This window comes from Apteryx rowi, unplaced genomic scaffold (assembly GCF_003343035.1).
Source record: "Apteryx rowi isolate R43461 unplaced genomic scaffold, aptRow1 scaffold_53, whole genome shotgun sequence".
Classification (NCBI taxonomy): Eukaryota; Metazoa; Chordata; class Aves; order Apterygiformes; family Apterygidae; genus Apteryx; species Apteryx rowi.
Window position 1 is genome coordinate 948,917 of NW_020450794.1, and position 20,325 is coordinate 969,241.

General features: G+C 44.7%; 1 protein-coding gene across 3 annotated transcripts in view; it reads right to left on the reverse strand.

The window, feature by feature from the left end:
* The window catches only part of MEIS1 (Meis homeobox 1), a 103,759-nt gene that overhangs the window by 40,159 nt on the left and 43,275 nt on the right, over positions 1-20,325 (reverse strand). For all 3 annotated transcript variants that reach the window (XM_026080750.1, XM_026080751.1, XM_026080752.1), the window contains exon 8: positions 10,696-10,841. In XM_026080750.1, the coding sequence (XP_025936535.1) occupies positions 10,696-10,841 (146 nt within the window). The remainder of the gene's footprint in view (positions 1-10,695; positions 10,842-20,325) is intronic.

Genomic DNA, 20,325 nt, shown 5'->3' on the forward strand with positions numbered 1-20,325 from the left:
CCGAGGTGCCGGGGAACTGGTGGGACGCGAGGGCACTGGCACCTCCAAGGCCCAGACCCTGCTAATTAGCTGAGAGCTAACAAGGCAGGATGCTCCTCGACCGCGGAGGAACACAAATTATTTGGAAAATAACCGCAGGCGGCGTAACATTGCCAGTGGAAGTGAACCAGGGGTTACGCTCCTCTAAGATGACATTTTTACATCAACAAGTACAAAACTAAAACACGGCCATTAGTAATTAAAGCTGTTCCTTTTGTAGCGCCAGAGCCAGCAGGTCAGGTACCGTTTTACATCACAAACCAGGCCTTTATGCATGTAGATTTGCCAGCATTATCTGCACAGGGAGAAGAAAACATTAGCAGCAGCTGTCTGTGTGCTGCCACATTGAAAATCCTATTCATACAGACAGGTGGAGTAATTTAAAAGCCAATGTGGTGCAATTTTGATGCAACTAATGCCACTGTTTACTAAAATGCCACCATTACTACTGTTTATGAAAACATTACTAAAATTACATTTTATTCATAAGAATCCAAAGATTCCAGTTATTACCAGCTTCAAAATTATTCTGCCCCAAACTGTGGTTAACAGCCCTCCAGGGCTTACAACCTGCTGCGCTGATGAACCTGCCATTGGATCCCAGCTTGGGGAACAACGGCAGCCCGCGCGGTTAGCTCTCCATGTTTTGGCAGGACAAATTAGAGACATGCCTCTCTGGAAGGCTGCCATGCAGCAGAGAGCAAGTTTGCCTGCAAACACCAGAGGAAGACATTTGGATGTCAGGTGCAGGGCCTGACACCGAAATCAAAGGTTTATCCCCGCTCCCATTCCCACGCGAGCGCGGCACACCTCCTCCATCAGCGCAAAGTTCACGGCAAGCAAGAGCTGGAGCTCTGCCACTGGACCCATCCATTAGCCAGATCTGTCTCATACCGCAGTCCATTCACCTTCCCAAAAATAGCACCCAGGGCCCCCCAAATCTCTGGCTGACATTAATAAAGGTGGTCTAGGAAGAACAGCTTCACTTCAAAGCTGACTTTGGAGAATGAATGGTGCAAGCCACCCAAGGCACAGAGTCATCCCCCCACCTTTCCCCTCTCAATTTAAAGAAACTCCTTGAGATGTACAACTTCCCATAAGGGTCTGTTCATCATATGCCTATTTTTATTAGGCTATCTCGCTTTTTGCATCACTGATGCAGGGTATCACAGAGGGAACACATTTTGCTCCCCCCTCAAAAAAACCCACATTTCCAAAATATTTTGTACTGTACAGGTTGAATTAGAATGGGTCAGCCACTAGCCAAGAAAGGACTACCCACACTACATCCAAAGTCTGCAAAGTACTTTCTGGGCAGAAGTTTCTGGTTCATAAAACAGAAGATCTAATGGCAAGTCTCATAGAACTTGCCTTATTAAAATGATGGCCCACCACTGAAGTGAAACGAGTAAGCTGCAACGTATCATGGGTCTAAATCAGGAAATGATGCAAAAGGGGAGGTAAATTAGATAACTACATATTAATTCAAATTCTCTTCTGCCTACTTACCCTCTCTCTACACATATATTTAGCACTGCTCTTAAGTTACAGGGTGAGGAACTGGAAGTGTCAAGGTGAATCTGATCAATATGGTTGTTCACATACAGAAAAACTGATTTTCAGCTGAACATTTTGGGGGAAAGGATATCATTGTGCATGAAAAATCTTTTTCGTCAACAAAAAAAAAATTTCTTTCCACGAGAAAAGTTTTCTGCAGGAATTGTTTATGGGTATACAGCAAACATAATATAGGAATAGGGCTTGCTGACCATATGCAAAGGGAAAATGGGTAAACTATAGCAGAGCAGATTCCATTATGTAGATGAAGGCAAATGGAGGAAAAGGGAACCAAAACTTCTGAAATGGCTAGAAAGCCAATTTACTCACTTCTCACTGCCTGCCCTGGAACCGCAAACAGGCGACCTTACCCACTGCTGTATTCACCACAATATCACTGTTTCAGTTCACTTAGACGCAGGTTAAGTTCATGCAAATGGAGCTAGGATATCCTATGCCAGAAGAAGGGAATCTGTCTTACACAACTTTACGTATCACTTCCAAATCTGACTCTATTTGCAAGGAAGCTTATCGTACACTGCGGGTTAACACATCTCATCAGATATGTGCCTAACTGGTTTGGTGCCGCACATTTTGGCACTTCACCTGATCTGATTAAGTCACTCACTAGCTTACACCAGTGCTCTGGGAAACTCCTTAAAGAGTTAGGAGATTGCCAATAAAAAATTAACTCTGGCACTTATATACATAAGCATATCTGAGAATCAGCATAGACTCTTTTGTAGCAACTGTGTCAGAGGACAAGCTAAACAAACAACTAATAATGAATAACTGAGCCCATGAATTTCTCCTCATTTCCTGCTCACAAACTGCCTACCAACATACTGCTGTTTCCTTTGCTGCATTTAGTATTTCAAATCATTTGCCAAAATATTTCTGTGGATGCTTCCAGATTTACAAATTGGTGGTCAGATTTTCCCTCCCCTTTCCCCCCCCTCAAAATACGACACTTGAATTTCGGGTATCTGCTTTGACTGAAGAAACACAGTAAGTCACACAACACATTTCCATTCCTCGACTGGAGGAGGCTAATTTCAAAAACAAAGGTGCACATGCAAACTATCACAGCTGCAAATTTAAAAAGAAAAGAGTGGGTGGAGAAGAAAGCAGTATCTACTGTTGACTTAAAAATTCTTATTACTGCAAATGGCCTGGCTAGTAAAATCATTTCTGAGAACAGTTATGCAAAAAAAAGGAATTCTAGTACAACCAGAACAAGTGTAATTTAACATCTGAATTAATGTTTATCATGTTTCAACTTTTCAGTATTCCCTCGCTGCTGCTCAGATGTTAAATTTGTCTTGTGTGTATAGATACTAACGTGTTTCAGCAGCTTCCAAATAATTCAAATTCTTTAACGTGCCAGTGGCTTCCGCACGGGTACAACAGTGCCTCCAAGGTGGAAATTGGGGGAAACTGGCAAAAGCTATGATAGTCCTGTGGGAACAGACTCTCTCTCAAAAATCTAATCCTGCTTCTGATTTCAATCAAAATACTTCCCCGGATCGTTGTTATTCCTGAGACCTATGAGGAGGTCAGGATAAGATGCTTTGTACGGCAAAGGTTAAAGCTACACAATTCTTGTCTTCATTAGAAGTGAGACTGAATCACAGATCTGTAAAAACAGCTGTTATGACTACACCAAACTTTTGAGCATGAGAATAGCTAAAATGAGGAATCTGGTTTCCTAGAATCAACTGACTAAAGCACCCTACATTTTTCCTTTCTGGTCTAAGACCAAAGGTTTGTAGCACAGCTCAGCACTGGCAATTTAAATAACCTAGAGGACAGTATAAGATCTCCATATGTGAGACGTGTGCTTTCCAAGAAATCATGAAATTGGAATAACAGCAGCATTGCTGAGGGTATTCCAAAAAAATGAACCGTTTTCTTGAAAAATGGCAGAGTTTGTCTACGTTAGAAAATGGAACAATCCTTGGAGGCTGGGCAGCAGGTCAAAGCGAAAAATTTGAGGAAGATTAAAAAAAATGTTCCAGCTTTTGACAGTCAGCGTCCTCCATCAAACTCCGGGAAGGATGAAGGGTTAAGAAGTTAATTCAAACCAAGTTACCTAAATCCTGTTTGTCCTCCTTTCTGGAGCTCTCAATTCAATTCTGACCGAGCCTTGGAATAATTATCTTCTCCCTTAATGAAATTTCCCGTTTTATCCGGTTAGAGCGTATTGCCACAGCACCTCCGCCAGCAGAAGGGATCGTCCAAGCGTCCCCAAGCTTTGGGCAACGCCAGGCAGGTTATGTCCCGCAGCCTTCGGCTAGGCGGCGATCGGTGAGCAGGCAACCAAAGGCCTTCTGCCATCTCCAAAAGCCAAAAACTCGTGGCCTTCCCAGGAATTTGGGACAGCTGGTGCTGAGAAGCCTTGCAGGTGTGGAGGAAAGATTTTTACAGCCTTGCCCACAATAAAATCAAGTGAAAGAGGAGACTTGTGTATTTGGGATAAAGGTGGGAAGAAAAGAAAAAAGATTCGGAGTCCAATATATGGAAATACGACCCCTGTTACGTGGATGAGCCTCCAGGAGCCCTTTGGCATTTGCAGAGCGAGTATCGACTGGTGCAGGATGGAGGGGCGTTTTCAGCTGTACTTTGGGGGATTTTGTTTCAGTTTTGTTTTGTTTTCATGTGTCCAAACCCTCCAGAGAGGAGAACAAATAAAATCCTCGTGTTTTTTAGCCAATCATTTCCCCTTTTCATGCCCTCAGCAGTCTAGTTTTGTACCCATGCACCCTCTCGCTATACCCTTTTCCAAAAACAGCCAAGCAGTCAACATGGGAGTGCAGGCAGGGAGCCCAACAAGGGCAATATTTCAGAACCATAGACGGATGGGAGAGGACTTGAAAGCCACTTGCTCTCACCTTATCTTTAAGAAGATGCTAGCCCATAAAATAATCGGACATAAATGAAACATACAATTCAGCAGTGTGATAGTATTTTTGTTTTAAAAAGCAGTGTTACGTCCTTAGAGATACATACTGTTTTACTCAGCTAGATCCTGTTATCAAGTGGCTCCTTCAATAAACTCAAATACCACTTTCTAATAAATTCTCCTATTCAAATGAAACTTTGCTAAATAGATTGTATGTTGCTTATTGCATGTTTTCTAGTTTATTAGAGTGGTATCAGGTGATCAATTAAGATTCAAAACCTGGACACATGATGGAAAGAAAACCATTCATTTTTAATCTGTAAAGTGTAATGTGTTTCAGTCAAGTCTTTTACTTTCTGCTCAGTCTCCCATTTCGGTGAGATTTAACCTCTTTAGAAAATTGTTTTAAAAGCAGTTAAAAATAATGATTAAATTATGGGATTTACATGAAAGAAATCCTTGGCCCATTCATTTTTTAAATCATGGTAATTTGTTTTTTAAAAGGTGTTTGAAGTCCTTGAATCTACCCCTTGGCACCATTAAAAAAAATGTCGTTTATAATCCCCTAATGTGCTTAAATAAAGCCTTCAATAGTTTAAATTGTTATTAAACATCTTTTGGGATTATAATTTTATGGGGTTTTTTGCCTGATTAGATGATGAACGTGAAGATCATCAAATACTCATCATATAACAAACCAATTACATTGTATAATCCCCAAAATGAGGTTTGAATCCCAACATTTTTAATTAGCCTGGATTTAAAGTATGTAGACTTTCCACAATGAGTGGACAAAACACTTGAAAAGAGACACCCCCCCCAAATTCCCTCCTTCTAGTTTTAAACAAAAAAGGAGGAATTACTGGGACAAAAGCATGGTATGGGTTGAAGCAGAAACTATTCCTGTTGCCACAATTAAATTTACACAGATCTTCTCGTTGTAGGCAATATGTTTTTCCTTCCCTTCCTCCAAGCTTTTCCCTTGTTTTGCAGTCCCCGCTGAGGGCTATACATTACAATGAGATCTTCTTGAAAAACAGTGCTGTGATACGATCCCTGAACGTTAAGTGATCCAAAAAAATTTAAAAAAAAAAGGAGGGGGCCTGCAAAATTTTGCCATGCTGGAAACCCCCTGAAATTACACTCAGGGCAAGCTCTGGGCGCCCAGCTCTTGCACAGGACTGACTGACCGCAACACCTCCTTGAGCCCCATTGTGCCATTCAACGTCCGTTTGACGCCAGCCCACAAAAGCCAGCCTAATTTTTGTCTCAATTTTTACAGCTGCAGGTCAGCCGTAGTTTAGGGATGTTCTCGCCTCTTGACTAAGTTATAGTATTTTGCTTTTTTATTTTTTATTTTATTTTTTAATAGTAACAGGCCATTCCTTGCACCTCAGATTTACCACATTTCCCCAAGAACAGATTTCACAAACCTCAATATTTCCAGGAGATGGCCGGTATCATAATTTGCTGACATACATTTCAGTGACTTGCACAGCTATGCTTTGCTTAACTAACAGCCAAACTAGGCAGCTATTCCAACGCAGACATTTAATAAAATTTAAGTTGGAAGAGCAATGGTTAAAAACAAAAACTACGTAGTCCTTAATGCAAGCCTGGTCACCAGTTTGGGTATTGTTTTAGCCGATTTTTGTTGTTGCTATTATTCTAAGGAGGGGGGAGAAAAGAAAAAGCAATCTGAATGAATTTATCCCCCAAGGTATTCCTGAATATACCGCCCACGTCCACAGAAGACAGCAGCCCTCGCCTACCCTTTGGGCATGCATCAGCTTCGCTCTGCACATCAGTCAAAATAACGGGGGGTTGCAGCCTGACACTGAGCCAGAGCTATCGCCCAAACAGGCCAGCAACCGCAGGGGCTCTGGCCTCGCACTTGATTTTTTTCTTCAATAAAGAAAAAAAGAATTTCCTCCTAAGTGGAAAATGAGAACTAAGGGACAAACCTTCGGAAATGAAGTCAGTACACAGAGGAAGACTTAATAGTCTTCGAAATGGAATAACCGCATAGAAGGAATTAAAGCAGCCTATACACTTCCAAAAGATTTGTAGTAGTCCTACACGTATTTTAAATCATTCCAACCATTAATCATTAGTATGACAGACACAGCAATTACTGTCTGTTTTGTTTAATTCCGTGCCATTGATGTGTATTAATATTATAATTGTGAGAAATTTTTTTGCTTTTGAAAAAGACGGCTCCCAAATAACAGCCCAACTAGGAGTGAGCAGCACTCAAGGGGAAGCTGGGTTTCGCCGTGAACCGGTGCTCGTTTCTTCCCTGCCATTCCACAGATGGGAAAGCGGAGGCAGGTCAAATGCTGGGGGCAAAATGGCGCTATCACCCGCCGTGCCGTGGCCCGCACCTGAGCGCAACACGTCCCTATCGCCCCCTGTTTTGGGAAGGACCTTGCATCAGTCCCACTGAAATTCATATTCACTTGAAATAAATAAATACATGAATAAACAAAGCCAGACCTGGCAAGACATCAAGCATTCGACTCGCCTACGCCTGTCCTGTCCCGGCATTTCTGCCAGCTCCTGGCAAAGACGCATCTAGTCCCCAGCAAGAAGCCCGCCTGGGCCACACGCGTCTCCTGGGGGCCGTGCTTGGCCACACGGCACAGCCTGCCCCTCTGAGGCCCACCACCTGCCCCAGAAAAGTCCTGCATCTTGCCTTGAACCTCCCCCTGGGAAAGGAGGAGTCTTTGAAAGAGCCAGTGCAATCAGAAACTCAATCAGGCTTCTGGACCATTCCTAGCTGCCTTTCAGAAGTTCAGTTCCTCCCTCTGATGGGCTACAGCCACCGAGCTGAGGGTTGGAGCCACCCGTCATTCAGCTACCGTCTCCCAAACTGCTGCACTGGGGTGGCCAAAAGAGCCCTGTACAACCTAGCCAGAGGTGCCTGCTTACAAGCACCTTGGTGGCTGTTATTATGAATTGCGTGCTAACAGCATCGCTTCCTCAAGGAAATAAGAAGAGATCCATGGGACATGAATCTTTTCTTGCGAGAAATTCCCCAAGGAATTGCCTAAATAGGGGGCCCTGGGCATGGGAGGCTGTGGTTGCAGTGCGCAGGGTCATACAAGCAGTCATGATCAGAGGTCCGGACATGCTCAAAAATGAACTGGAGTCTTAATTTCTTCAACTTCTCTACCCCCCTGCTCCTCAGTTCCAACATTTGGGCTGGACGTTCAGAAATAATGAGGTTTCCTTCTGTTCGGCTAAGCTGTGACTCCTGCACATTATCAAGGCACGGACAACAATCTCCCAGCAGGACAGTGGCTGTTAATACCTCTGTCCCAAGCTGTCCAGCACCGAGCATCACACTCAAGTGAGTGTCACACAACTGCCTGTCTCCTTCCCAGGAAGGGACCTGGGAGCCTTCCACGGCATTGCTGCTCATGCAGAGCTTTGTACCTTGTGTTGGCTTGGGGAAGCACCCCAGCTGGACTTTTTGGTGGCAAAGGGGGGCAGCACCTAGAGCAGCTCATTCAACATATTACACAGTAGTTTCCTCTAGCCCTAACTGCAATAATATCAACACGCTTGCCTGGAGGACATCCTCCTCCATGCCCAAGACCTGTTGTTTTTCTCAGTGCACATGTTCTCTGTTGCTTTTACTGGTGAGGTTTTCTAACTCCTAGCCTTCTTACTGCAGCAAGAGCGCTCATTACTGAAATACATGCTTGAGAAAGTCCACAATATTCTGCTGCTCTCACACATGTTTTAATATAGGGAAACTGCCCGTGACTCCAGCTAGAGTCGATTTGACAGGTCTGTCCCAAGGTCCTGGCTAGAGAAGGTTGGGCTGGGGGAGCGGAAGCCAACTCAATTTTGTAGAATTCATCAGACAAGCCTTAAGCTACCCTGACACTGCCAGAAAGCTGCACTGCAATAAGTCTGTGAGTTTCACCTGGCTGGGCTCATCCTGAACAGGGGATGGTAGATTTTTAAAGCAAGCTTTAGCTCAGTGCTGTAGTGTAGAAAAGGCAGTGCCTTTACTGCGTAAATCCGAGGGGTTTCTGTATTTGAACTTTCCAGGAGAAGAGACTACCTTACAAGCAGATGCCCAGATGGTGTGCCCAAGGGGCAGCTACCATCACTGCAGCAAGCACCTCAGGCACTACAATTTTCTCTCTTATGCACCACTACTGCACAGCAAAAGGATGGAAAGCCACCTGCACCCTACACGGTGAACTAAAAACAAGTGACGGGACCCATTCTCTGGTCCTGAGATTGTGCGTAAAGCCAGTCGCAAGATCTGGTCAAACCCACATAGCTAAATGCTCAATGCAGGGTGGTTCCAGTCAAAATGTCTTTTGGGAACTGTCCTTGCTATCTTCTGAAATGTTCCCAGGAACTGGTTTAGAGGGTGATATCTGGCCAAGGCTAAGAGCATGCCAGGGACTGCTCAAGCAGTTTAACAGCATAGACAGTCAAGTTCCTGCACCCAGGCCTGGGCCATGTTCAATTTACCAGCACAAACACAGCAACAGGCCACTTCCAGGAGAAAAGACTGCTAATAGTAACAGCAGCAATATATGCTTCTTATTTCATAATTCCTCAGCAAGGAAATAGGGGCAGTGATGTGCAGTTGCCAATCGTCCCCCGGTGTGGCTTGTCACCAGACCGTAAACCAGCTGCCCCTGCAGCAGCTGGCGCAGGTGGGTATGAGTGTCCCCACCAGCATGGCATCCCTGGACTGTTTTGGGGGCACGTGCCCTTAACCTCACATCTACCTGCGGAGAGACACCAGGCTGTCTGCTCACCTCAGGAGAGGACATGGAAATGGGGAGCCAACCTGGCTCTGCCAAACCGAAAGGGATCTCAGCTCTGGGGAGTGATGCTCTGAGCACCCCCAGGAAAGGCCTAAGGAGCTGGCAAAGCTAGGGCAAGGCTGAGGCAGAGACTGCTGGAAAGACGGATTAATGTGGACACATCTGAGGCCCTCTCCAGATGAGGAAGATGAGTGCTCAGGCAGGAAGGTTCATTCATAGTAACCCAGGGCTGCGAGGGGGGCAGAATTTCCGGCCTGATCCCAGTGCTGACAAGAGTCATGTTGGATATCTGGTTACTTGGCTCGGCTGGGGATGGAGGGGCGATTTGTGTGAGTGCTTCCTCTGGTTTACGAGGACGCCCCTGGCAGAGCTCCACTGTGGTTGGGCAAGTTGGCTGGCTTCTTATTTCACCCTGACCCTAACTACCGGCAGGGAAGAGAGTCAACTGCTGAGATTGGAGGTGAGAGACAGTCACTACTGCGTGCAGATTACAGACACCTCTTGCCTGGGCCTTATTCTTCCGCCGTAGAAAAGCACAGACAGAAAATCTCAGGCTGAAGGCCCAAATCTCCACAGTGAATGAAAACACAGTGACAGATCACCATAACTTGATGAAAAAGAAGAATGGCATTAGAAACACTTTTCTAAATGCTAACATTAGAAGGTGTGGTACACAGTATAAGTTCTTTAAAGAAGCTCCAGCATCCAGCTTAACCCCACATACCTGTCCAGAGCTTTTATTTCTAATCCCAGAAATAAATAGAGGTAGCTGTGGCAACAGAAATAGCTGCACACCCCCCACCCCTTTATGATGTTAAATACAGTAGTAACTTACACTCTGGGAATGAGAAAGACTCAAAGAAAAAAAATTAGACTTTTCTATTAAACCAGATACATTCAGACCTTTCATCGTGAAGCATCCGATGACCTCTCACGAACCTCTGAATAAGGTCTTTGTTTTCTTTTGCTTTGTTTTTAATCTCCCCAATTATTTTCTGAAGTTCTCCAGAACACAGAGCCACGGGCCAAGCGCTGCTCTTTGCTACGGAGCAGCGATGCCCACGTAAGCTAACGGGAGCTGCAGCTGTGTGAACAGCAGGGCAGGACAGGTCTCCGAGGTTATTAGTATGAGCTTAGTCACACTTCGTGGTGACGTCCTTTTAACAACTTCAACTCGAACCAAAAATCTAAAAGCAACACACAAAAAAACCCCAAACCATAAAAACATATGCTCCATACTCTTCCCCTAGCATCTAGCAAAAGAGACAACAACTGTTCTCGGAAAAGTTCCCTGAACTGCCTGTCAGTAACATAATATGTATTTCTGCTTTCTACGGCTACTATAACTATGACATTTTCCATGTTTTATTTTGCATACGTGATCTAGAGTTCACTTACTGTTAGATGCTGGAACAGCCATGCCCTCATGATATTTGTGGCTACTTTGGGAAAGATGCCACGCTTTTTATGTCGCTTTTTGTCCTTATCTGGATCATCATCATCACCTGTGCTGGGGGAAGCTACACTGTTGTCCAAGCCGTCACCTGTAAATATAGTGAATCAAATTTTGACTTATGCTACCTTTAGACACTTCAGCCGAAACCTGGCTTTGGGTATAAACTGCATGAATATTTAAATGAGGTATAAATTCTTTAACACCATAATTCACCAGGGTTTGAAGGGATGGGGGGGAAGAGACACGGGGAGAGGAAGGGTCTTATAATCATATTGGCCCAGTTCTGGTTTATCCTGCAGGACAGTGAGGCCATTTCTGTGATTGGATTCAGCACAGTGACCTGACAAAAAGTGTTTTTTTTTTAAAAAAAAAAGTTTTTGCAAGCATCCTGCTTGCAAAGGTGGAAAAGGTGGCTTTTCTTCACACTGGGTCACTTCCCAAAAACTAATCTGATGTTTCTCCCAATCAGCTAGTTTGGCTGAGATGGCAGTTAGGAAAGCGTCAATGGTATCTCATTCCCATGATGTGTGTGAACCTTGGTGCCACAGCCCATTCCGGGATGCAAAGATCCAGTTAGAAGAGCCAGGGTAGATGCAGCACTCTTGCAATATTACATTCTCTCCCCAAATTCAGGAGCAACCAGAGGACTGGGGCACCACTTATATTACGTATTTCCTAGATGTCCAGCTTGCACTGACTTTTCCTGGGATGCGGGGATCTAACTGGCCTCCCTTCTCCCCAGCCCCAGCCTACAGAAATTCATACTGGGATAAGTAGGTACCAATTTGACATACACTGCAGGAATTAAAGCCCTGCTTTGTGCTGGTGCACCGTATCTGTAATAGGTGTCTGCTCCAGTAAAACAACAACTGATCCAGAATGAATTTCCTTAATGCAGAGAAAGTCTTAGTTCTCATCACATTAGCAACATATCTACAGGACTATACAACTGCGTAGCAGCCAGCTTTTGTCTGGGGTGTAGTAACGGGCTAGCAGTCACTGGAAAACAAAAGTTGCAGTGCCTGGCCAGATTGCATGCAATTTTTGTTTCAAACCCGGAAAGCAGTTTATAAACAAGTTAACGTAGCAATTTATTCTTTTCATGCTCTGAATGTGGATTGAACGGTATATCCTGGCTTCCAAGGACACTGTATTTGTAACCGCATGGAGTTGTGATGTAATTAGGCAAGTGTTCCTTACACCCCCAGGCAAGAATGATCAAGAAAGTCAGCTGAACGGGGCTGAATCAAAACTACCTCTGTTAGGAATAAAATAAGTGAAGGATTTAGACCGTCAAAATTACGATTTGTTAAACAGCTTTTATTGCAAAAAAAATAAATATTATTAGCATTATATTCTTAGCATCTTACTGAGTGTGACAAATTTATAATTGTCCTTATGACTTGACCTGGATCTGTAGTGAAATAGTAACCTTGAATAGTTAGAGAAACAAACAAGATTTTTATGAAAATATCAGATATCCGATAAATTCTTTGAAAGCCCGGTATGTAAAAAAGGGCTTTTATACAGAGAAGCAATTCACCATATAAAATAATAATTCATAAAAGAAACATGAGCAAAGGAAACAACTCAACAGCATTTAAAATTCCATGGGCTAATCCACTTTCTGTCTGCGAGAGACAAACGAGGGAAAAAAAAGTATTACGCATTCATTGATTAAAAATGAAAAGCTTCTAACCTAATGACACTGCCTTTCCCCACCTCCCTGCAATTGTTTTACCCTGTTTTTTAAAACACACTTTCTCCTCATTTCAAACCCCCTTCAGATTAATTTAGTAGGCATTGCCTGGTGCCTGACGAGAGGAGTATTCATTGATAATTTATGGAAATATCTACTATAATCCAAGGGAGATGACTTTTTTCCAGCTTTGTGCATCAATAGATAATCAAGGCCTTAAAGCAGCCTTAGCTTCCCATTACCTCAGGCAAAAGAATTCCTGAAAGCATGCCTTCGGGGCACCTGAATTATATACTCCATTAGGGGAGGAAAAGCTTTCTGCATTCCTTGTGTAACACTCCCCAGAACCTTTCCTGTTTATTTCTGCTGTATGAAAGCAGAAGCATTAGGAACAGAATTTTTTAAGTGAAGACTTATGTAGATACAATGGCGAAACCTTTCAAGCGAGAGCCAGATCACCTCCTTCAATCCCTGGCAGTGACCTATCCCAAATAAAAGGTTTCTGTTACATCATTAGCTCAAGCCAAAAACAGCCTTGGCTTAATGCACAGTTTGTTCTTCCTACTGTTTTTAGGCAAATACTGCTACTTTACTCCCATCTGGGAGGGAAATTACACTGCTGGGCTGTAATCTAAGACAAGATTTTCATTGGAAGCAAATGCTTTCAATCCAGTGTAAATACTGGTGCATGTTCAGAAAAGCCTAAAACAATAAACCCTGGCCCTGTCCGACACAAGCTAGAGAAAGTGAAAGGCAGAGAGCGGGTAATAAAGCATCCGACTATCCTAAAAGCAAATTCTTTGGCAGACTTTTATAAATTGTTTAACCTCGTCCACTTTTTTAAATTGGAAATTGATCCTGTAAAGACTAAGCCACGGAGAGAAGTCTAAATGGTCAATTGTGGATTTTAGTATTTCCATCTACTTTGCAACCTGATACAGTCACCTCGGCGAGGTCTCCAGAGAATCCCCCCCCTTTTTAAAGATCACTAAACAAACTTGAAGAACCACTGCCCAACCACACGGTAGCAGCTATGAACCACATTTGTAAAATGTCAGCAGTGACTTCATTCCTGAAGTTGACTTCTCCTGCTGCCAAATGAAGGCAAACTGAAAAGGTGGAAATAATCATAGAAATGATGCTAGTCCATAAACAAGCTTACAGCCTCATTAGTATAGCAGTAGGCTCCACTGGGTGATTTATGCTTGTTTTGCTGATGCCATGAGGAAATGCCATCGGGCAACTTTAGCCAGCTGCTAATGGTTTCTGACAGCTTCTTAGCAACTAGTGCAAGCAACGTTGTGGCGTTTGCTAGTGACAGAAACCGAAAATGTCATATTATCTGCCCATGTGTCACGAAGTCCGCGTGGCAATTAACTAGTAGGCCAGTGACTGAGGGGCCAGAGGCTCTTAAAAATGGCCCTTGGCGATGCAGGGGCAGAGGAGGCCCACTGCTCGCATTGACGCCGCACCCGCGCAACGCCGTAATGCGGAAACCGGGCTCGCGCCGCCCCTGTCCCGGTCGCCGACGAGTTGGGTCCGCTCAGATCCTTTGTCCGCGGAGAAGCGCCCAGTTGCCTCCTCTTTAGGCACCGCATGACATTATCAGAGGAATTTCAAGTAATCCGCCTTGATATGATGGCTCAAAATGGCACTTTAATTGGCGGCACCCGATTCCCGATTTTGGAGCGCCGAATCCAAAGGTGCTAGCTGTTTTTCTGCTCGCTCGCAAATTAGTCTGAAAGGATTTAAGATCACTGAAGCAGACTCATTGCCTGTCAAATTGCTAGGAGCGCAGGCACTCTGCACAGCAACTAGACACTATTTAAAAAACCCTGAGCCTGTAACAAGCATAAGGAGCGCCTTGGCTCCGCGCTCCGGTTTCCAAGCTATCAAACCCAGGCACTATATGTCAAACTGTCAAACCTTTCAGCATGGCCATTTGCCCTTTCAAATAATATTTAAGAATTGTTTTTACAAAATTTTATAGGCCATGGTCTAGTGAAAGAGGCCAACCAACAAAGAAAGGAATTTGTACTACAATTCGTCCATGGCCGATTTCTTGCGCGCCCGGGGCCTATCCCCATGGAGCGAGGCAGGTGACCTGTGGCAGCTCCCAGGCTGTCGGAGGGCTCGGATTTCAAACACGCTCGGCTCCAGCGGCCCGCGGTTGCCTATTTAAGCACACCCAGGCATTTAGGCTGTGCTATCTTGTTCCTTTCAAGACAGGATAAAGCCGCATTTATCGCATTCAGGCCGTTCAATGGGTCAGCCGGGCCGCGCCGGCAGGGGTTCCCCCCGCTGCCGGCCCCCTCCCCGCCGCCTCCTGCGACTTCCCTTCCCCTCCCGCTCCCCCAAAACCGCAGGCCGGAGCAGCAAAGGGCAGCGGCGGCGGTTACGGCGGCTCCGCGAGCCCTGAATACTCTCTTTGTCACGGATGAGCAGCGATAAACCTTTGTTGGCAAAATAGCTGCTTCTGCAGAGCGGCTCCGCGCAGGTGCTCCCCTCCACCGGCGGCAGCCGCCGGCAGAAACCAGGCGGCATCTCCACGCCGTCTCCCGCGGGTTCACGTCCAACCCAAACCGAATGCCGTCGCCCTGCAACGTTAGCGAGGTGGGAGCACCACCCATGGGTGCCCCCGGCCAAGCTCCTAAATCCATCCTTAGACCTCTGACGCAGAAGCGGCCCGAATGCGACATGAATGCGTCCAACTGCCGCCAGCCACCGCAGCCGCAGAAAGGCTGGACGTGCAGATGTCTGAAAACCCTCCCGACGTTCACTTCGCTGACGCATTGGAGCGGGCTCACCGCCGGCAAGGGACCGACCCACCTTGGCCCGGCGCAAGCCAGGCTTTCGGAGGGTTTGGTGTGCTCAGGACAGACGCTCTGCTAACCCCCCGGCCGCCGGAGCCGCGCTCGCACGCGCGGCATCAAGCAGAAATCGACCCGCCGGGCACTTGCCAGCAGGGAGGCAAAGTGGACGCCACCGGCCGTAACATGGCCCCGCACGCGCTCGACTGAAAACCAAACCCCTGCACGTGGAGCTCTACAGACTACTAACACCCTCGTCTCTGACCGGTTTAAAAGCTATCGGAAATCACAAAGTGCCAAATACGGCTCTCCCCCAACAAATATTTTCGCCACATGCAACAAGTTATTGCTCGCTGCAAGAAGCTGTGTCCTAGGATCACAGCGGTATCGGAAGGCCAAATGTTTTCACAAGAAATACATACTACTCTTAAAAAGCTTTGCGCGCCTCTGCCATCGGCACTGAGGGTTTGAGAGAGGAGTTTGGGGGGTTCGTTGTCGCAGCTAACGTTACAGTAAAGTCGCTGGGAGGGGATGGGCTTCACCAGCACCAACCCAGATCCACCCCCTCAAGGAGTGCACTGAAGAAATGGGAAAGACACGGACCAGAAGCCCTGGGAAAGGCTCAGAGAGACTTTTAAGTGCACCCTGAATGGGAAGGTGCTTTTAACATGGCTTTAAAATCCTTTAAAAGACCTGGAGCTTCCCAAATTTATCTTATTTTTATGTTTTCATTTTTTTCCTGCTAAAGGTGGCTTCTGCCTCTTGGAAGAACTTTTAGGTTTGCACATACTTTTGCATTTAATAATCTAATGTAATCAAAATATCCACTGTGTCTGAACAAAGACTTTTGACTTCTGTAACAGAGTTACAATGTTTTCAGTGCTATGAAACACCTATCACATTACCCCCAGTTGCCCCCAAGTTTGTGGTCTTTTCAGTAGTGTAATTTTTTTTTTAGTGCCATTAGAAGTTTTTTAAAAAGCATTTGGATATGCGTTCCTTTTGAATTCCTGTGTTTGTTATCAAGAGAAATCCTACATTGTTGAAGCAAAATGTTTAACTTTTTACCATCCAGCCACAGCTCTTTGCTCCTTCCTCTTTTAATCCATCCAAGAACTCAGCCTTTCTAGTAACCATTTCTGGTTACGGGAAAGAAGGATTCATTAACAATTTTAAACAACATAATGTACTATAAAGATTTTAAGTGGCAAAGTGACTTTCCTCAGCCTTCCTTTAATGCTCTGTGCTAATTAAGAGTAACTATTATAATTTCCGTACCTTTACCTACGATACCTTTTACAGAATTTCCTATCCAGTGTAACCCCCATACTGGCTTTTCACAGAGCATAAACAGGCCTATGCGTGAAATGTAATTTTCCTATCAGGTGCAAACCATGAAGTCTCAGAAAGCAGGTCCACAGATGCAACAAGTTTTTGTAAGGTGAGAGCAAGAGAGAGGGAATCTGCCACGCAAGCTACCGCTAGCAGGACTTTAAACACGAATTTCCATTGCAGGCTGCCAGCTGTTGAATGCACCCGGGCAGTCAAGGAAGAACATGGAGAGTTTTTCCTTCTGATGCAACCAGCTCAAATTTGGCAAAAGACTGCGGTGACCAAAAATCATATCCAAATGGCTCTGATGGGAGCCAGAATGGCTAATTCTCCTATCCACAAGTGTACGAAGACAAGTAAACGACTCACCAAGCACCATCCCTCCTCACAGCAAGGTTGGGAAGGAGGAAAACTGAGCGGCGCAAGGGGTTGAATGCTCGGGAGAGCCAAAACAGAACCACAAGGCACAGTCTGGGGATGTCTATCCAGCTGGTAATCCAGGTTGTACCTATCTGTTGTGGATAGCTGGGAGTTTACATACGACAGGCCTGTCAGTGTAATAGATTTCCCAACGATACATTATTTTAAATTTTAAACATACGTAGAGATAACGTACGTAACACGTACCCACTGAGAACTGCTCTCAACTCACCCATACCTAAGCCAGGCATGCAGGCTGAAGGTGGGGATGACAAGAGAAATGGTTTGGCAGAAAGCTTAAAGTGGCTGTGTGATTTCTTTATTGGGAATAACATTTTCTATTAGTCTGGATCCACAATTAGTCAGATCTGATGGAAGTACCCACTCTGAGACCTCCTGAGGTCAACAGCAATCACCACAGTGCATTCAACAGGCTACAGAGCAGACCCAAAAATGATTTACAACAATGATGTAGCTCTGCTTGTGAATTTGAAATACAGTGTTGAGGAGAGGCAGATTTTTTTTCTCTCTCTTATTCCTTTTGCAAAAAGGCCTCTTAAATATATTTAATAAGAAGTAATGAGGAACAATAAGGTTGAAAATGAGCATTAGCAATGAACAAATACCATGTGTTTGGGTTTGTGTGCATTTCTTAAAGAGATGCATTACATTTTTCATGCAACGATTCAGACCATGACATAAACAGTAGGAGGCTGTCAGTCACAGATAGTATCCATATTTACAAGATACCAAAGGAAAGAGTTGCAAAAATATCCTACACAAATATTCATAGATGGAGTAACCTGGACAAGTATGAATTACACTCTGGCATTTGACAAATTTTCAAAGTTTTTTCCTTGAATCATTGTACTTTGTTCTTTAGAGACAGGAGCACCTTTTGCTAGTAACTTGAGCCTCCTTTTTGACTTGAATTCCCTTCAGGCAAACAACGAGCAAATGAGCTGTCTACACAAAGAGTAAAAACAGCATTGATGAATAGGGCGGGGAAAACCCCACAGATTTTACTCATTTTCATTTGTTCGGCAGTTTTTTACAGCTAAACACGAAGGGAACCTCTTCTGCAGAATGTAGCACAACTTCTTAATGGGGTTCAGAAAATTCCACTACTACGGATAAGTTGTAGGGTATTTCTGGAGCCATGTATCTATGCTCCATATGAAATACTAAAAAGAAAGCAATTCATTGTATGGGAAGCAAACAACTCTCTGCTGCCAGCAACAGAAGTTTACTTTGAGCAGTTGGAAGCAAATACCCCACAGAAAAAGAAAACTATCTGGTCAAACAGAAAAACATCCTGCTTTAACCAAAAATTGTCAAAAGCTTAAACAAAATATATTTTTTAACCTAAAAGCCAACATAATGACCCTACCACTTCTTGGTTTTCAGTCACTCCCCATTTGGTTCCAGCATAGCTCTTTTTTGAAACCTATTCCCTCAAACCTTGGCTGGTGAGATGGCCCCCACAGCCAAGGGTCCAACCAGCAGTGTTTTCCATGGGAAGTTAACCATGCACAGCTGATGCACAGGCACATCCACAATGGTATTTGACTGTCCTTATTCAATGGTGGAGGAGGAGCACAAGAAGCTGCAGAAGGAGCACATCTCCAGGACTGTTCTGCCATGGGGGAATTACGCCAACTAGTACCCCAAATGGCCCAGGAGGTCAACTTCTATAAATCTCCATAGCTCCTTAACAACTGCATCTATCTTCATGTTTATCCAGCTTGTAAGACACTTGACTCTTGGACTGAACACAAGTAGCTTATAAGAGGTTCAAAGCAAAGATCAGAAGCATATTATGTATAAACCAAGGGATGCATTATCTGAGGAAACAGTTTATTACAGTTGAGCACTAGAATAGGCCCCCTTCCCTAAACAGAGCTACATTGCCCCAGGCCCTGCCTGCATGCTTGCTCTGGAGAAGATGATGCTGTAGATTTCATGTTTGCAACAGAAAATATGCACCAGAACTTTGATGCTGTCCAAACCATTAAAAACTAGATTTTTCTATCGGAAAAGAGTCAAAAGAAAATATTTCATTGTTGGGTGAGACAAATCAAAAGTGCTTGGGTTTGCTGAACTCAACTAAAGCATTTTCTTTTGGGTCAGCTGAACACTAATCGAGGACAGCACAAGCTGCAGCGTACCCTTTGGGAGCTGTAGTTTGGTTGCTGCTTGCTCCAAGTTCTCTTTTGTAGGGCTGGGCCCTTGCATCTCATATCTCCTGTGATCTGGCACACACGAGGCAGTTCCTTCAGCTGATCTGCCACCATACACCACAGGAGTCATGTAACCATAACGAATATGAGAGAATTAGTCTAGGTGTGGCTCAGGCAAGCTGAGATTCATGGCCTACCAAGTCCACACAAGACGTTCCGGTTGGAAGTTCCCACAAGCTTTGTTTCAGCTGAAAAAGCTTTTGCTGATATGCAATGCATTTTCTTCTACTCCTGCCACCCCCTCTTAAAATAGTAGTAATAATAACACTTTTTTATTTTTCCTGTCCCCGGTCCATCAGTAACACCTGACAATGAAAACAAGGCACAATTAAAAGAAAACTGACATTAAACTTCACTTTGCATGCCATGGTGGCACCATGTATTCCATTTCCCCAGATACATTTGTCAGATTTTGCAACTGTGAAAGGCAGAACGAAGAGGAAGGAGAACAAAACATCCTCCATCTCATCTACCTCTCCTCTTTTGACAATGACAGCGCCTCAGCTTCAAAACCCCCACCATCTCACGCAACCTTACAAAGATCCACTTGCTACAATCATTACTCGAGCAAATTCCAGCCACTGAAATCTCTTCAGTGGGCAATTCGGGAAAAGACATCTGGCTTTGAAGTTCAGGCACAAATTAACTATTTGTTTTGTACCTAAAACAAGAGGAAGAGAATGTTGACTTTTTATGGAGGGTTATCCAGACTGAACCCTTCTGAGACAGGCAGCTTGTTCCTAATGCAGAGCCCCGTGTTTCATAGTTATGGAAATGAGGGCAGAAAGAAAGGCTGCCCGTGTGAATCTGTAAGAGCTATCTCCCAAGGGTGACTCCGAGGTCTGATGGAAGTTGTCCATGTGGTTGCTTAAACTACTCAGCCGAGGGAGGCAGGACGGCAGGAGAGAGCTCAACTCCCGGACCCCAGCATCTCCCAACACCTGGGCTCCGTAGCAACAGGCCAGGAGTTGGAGCCCAAACACTTTTCCTCCTTTCTCAGCAAAGGTCAGAAACGCTTGCAACCATGACAGAACAGCCTGCACTGGGACCACGCCATGAGCTTTCCTCTCC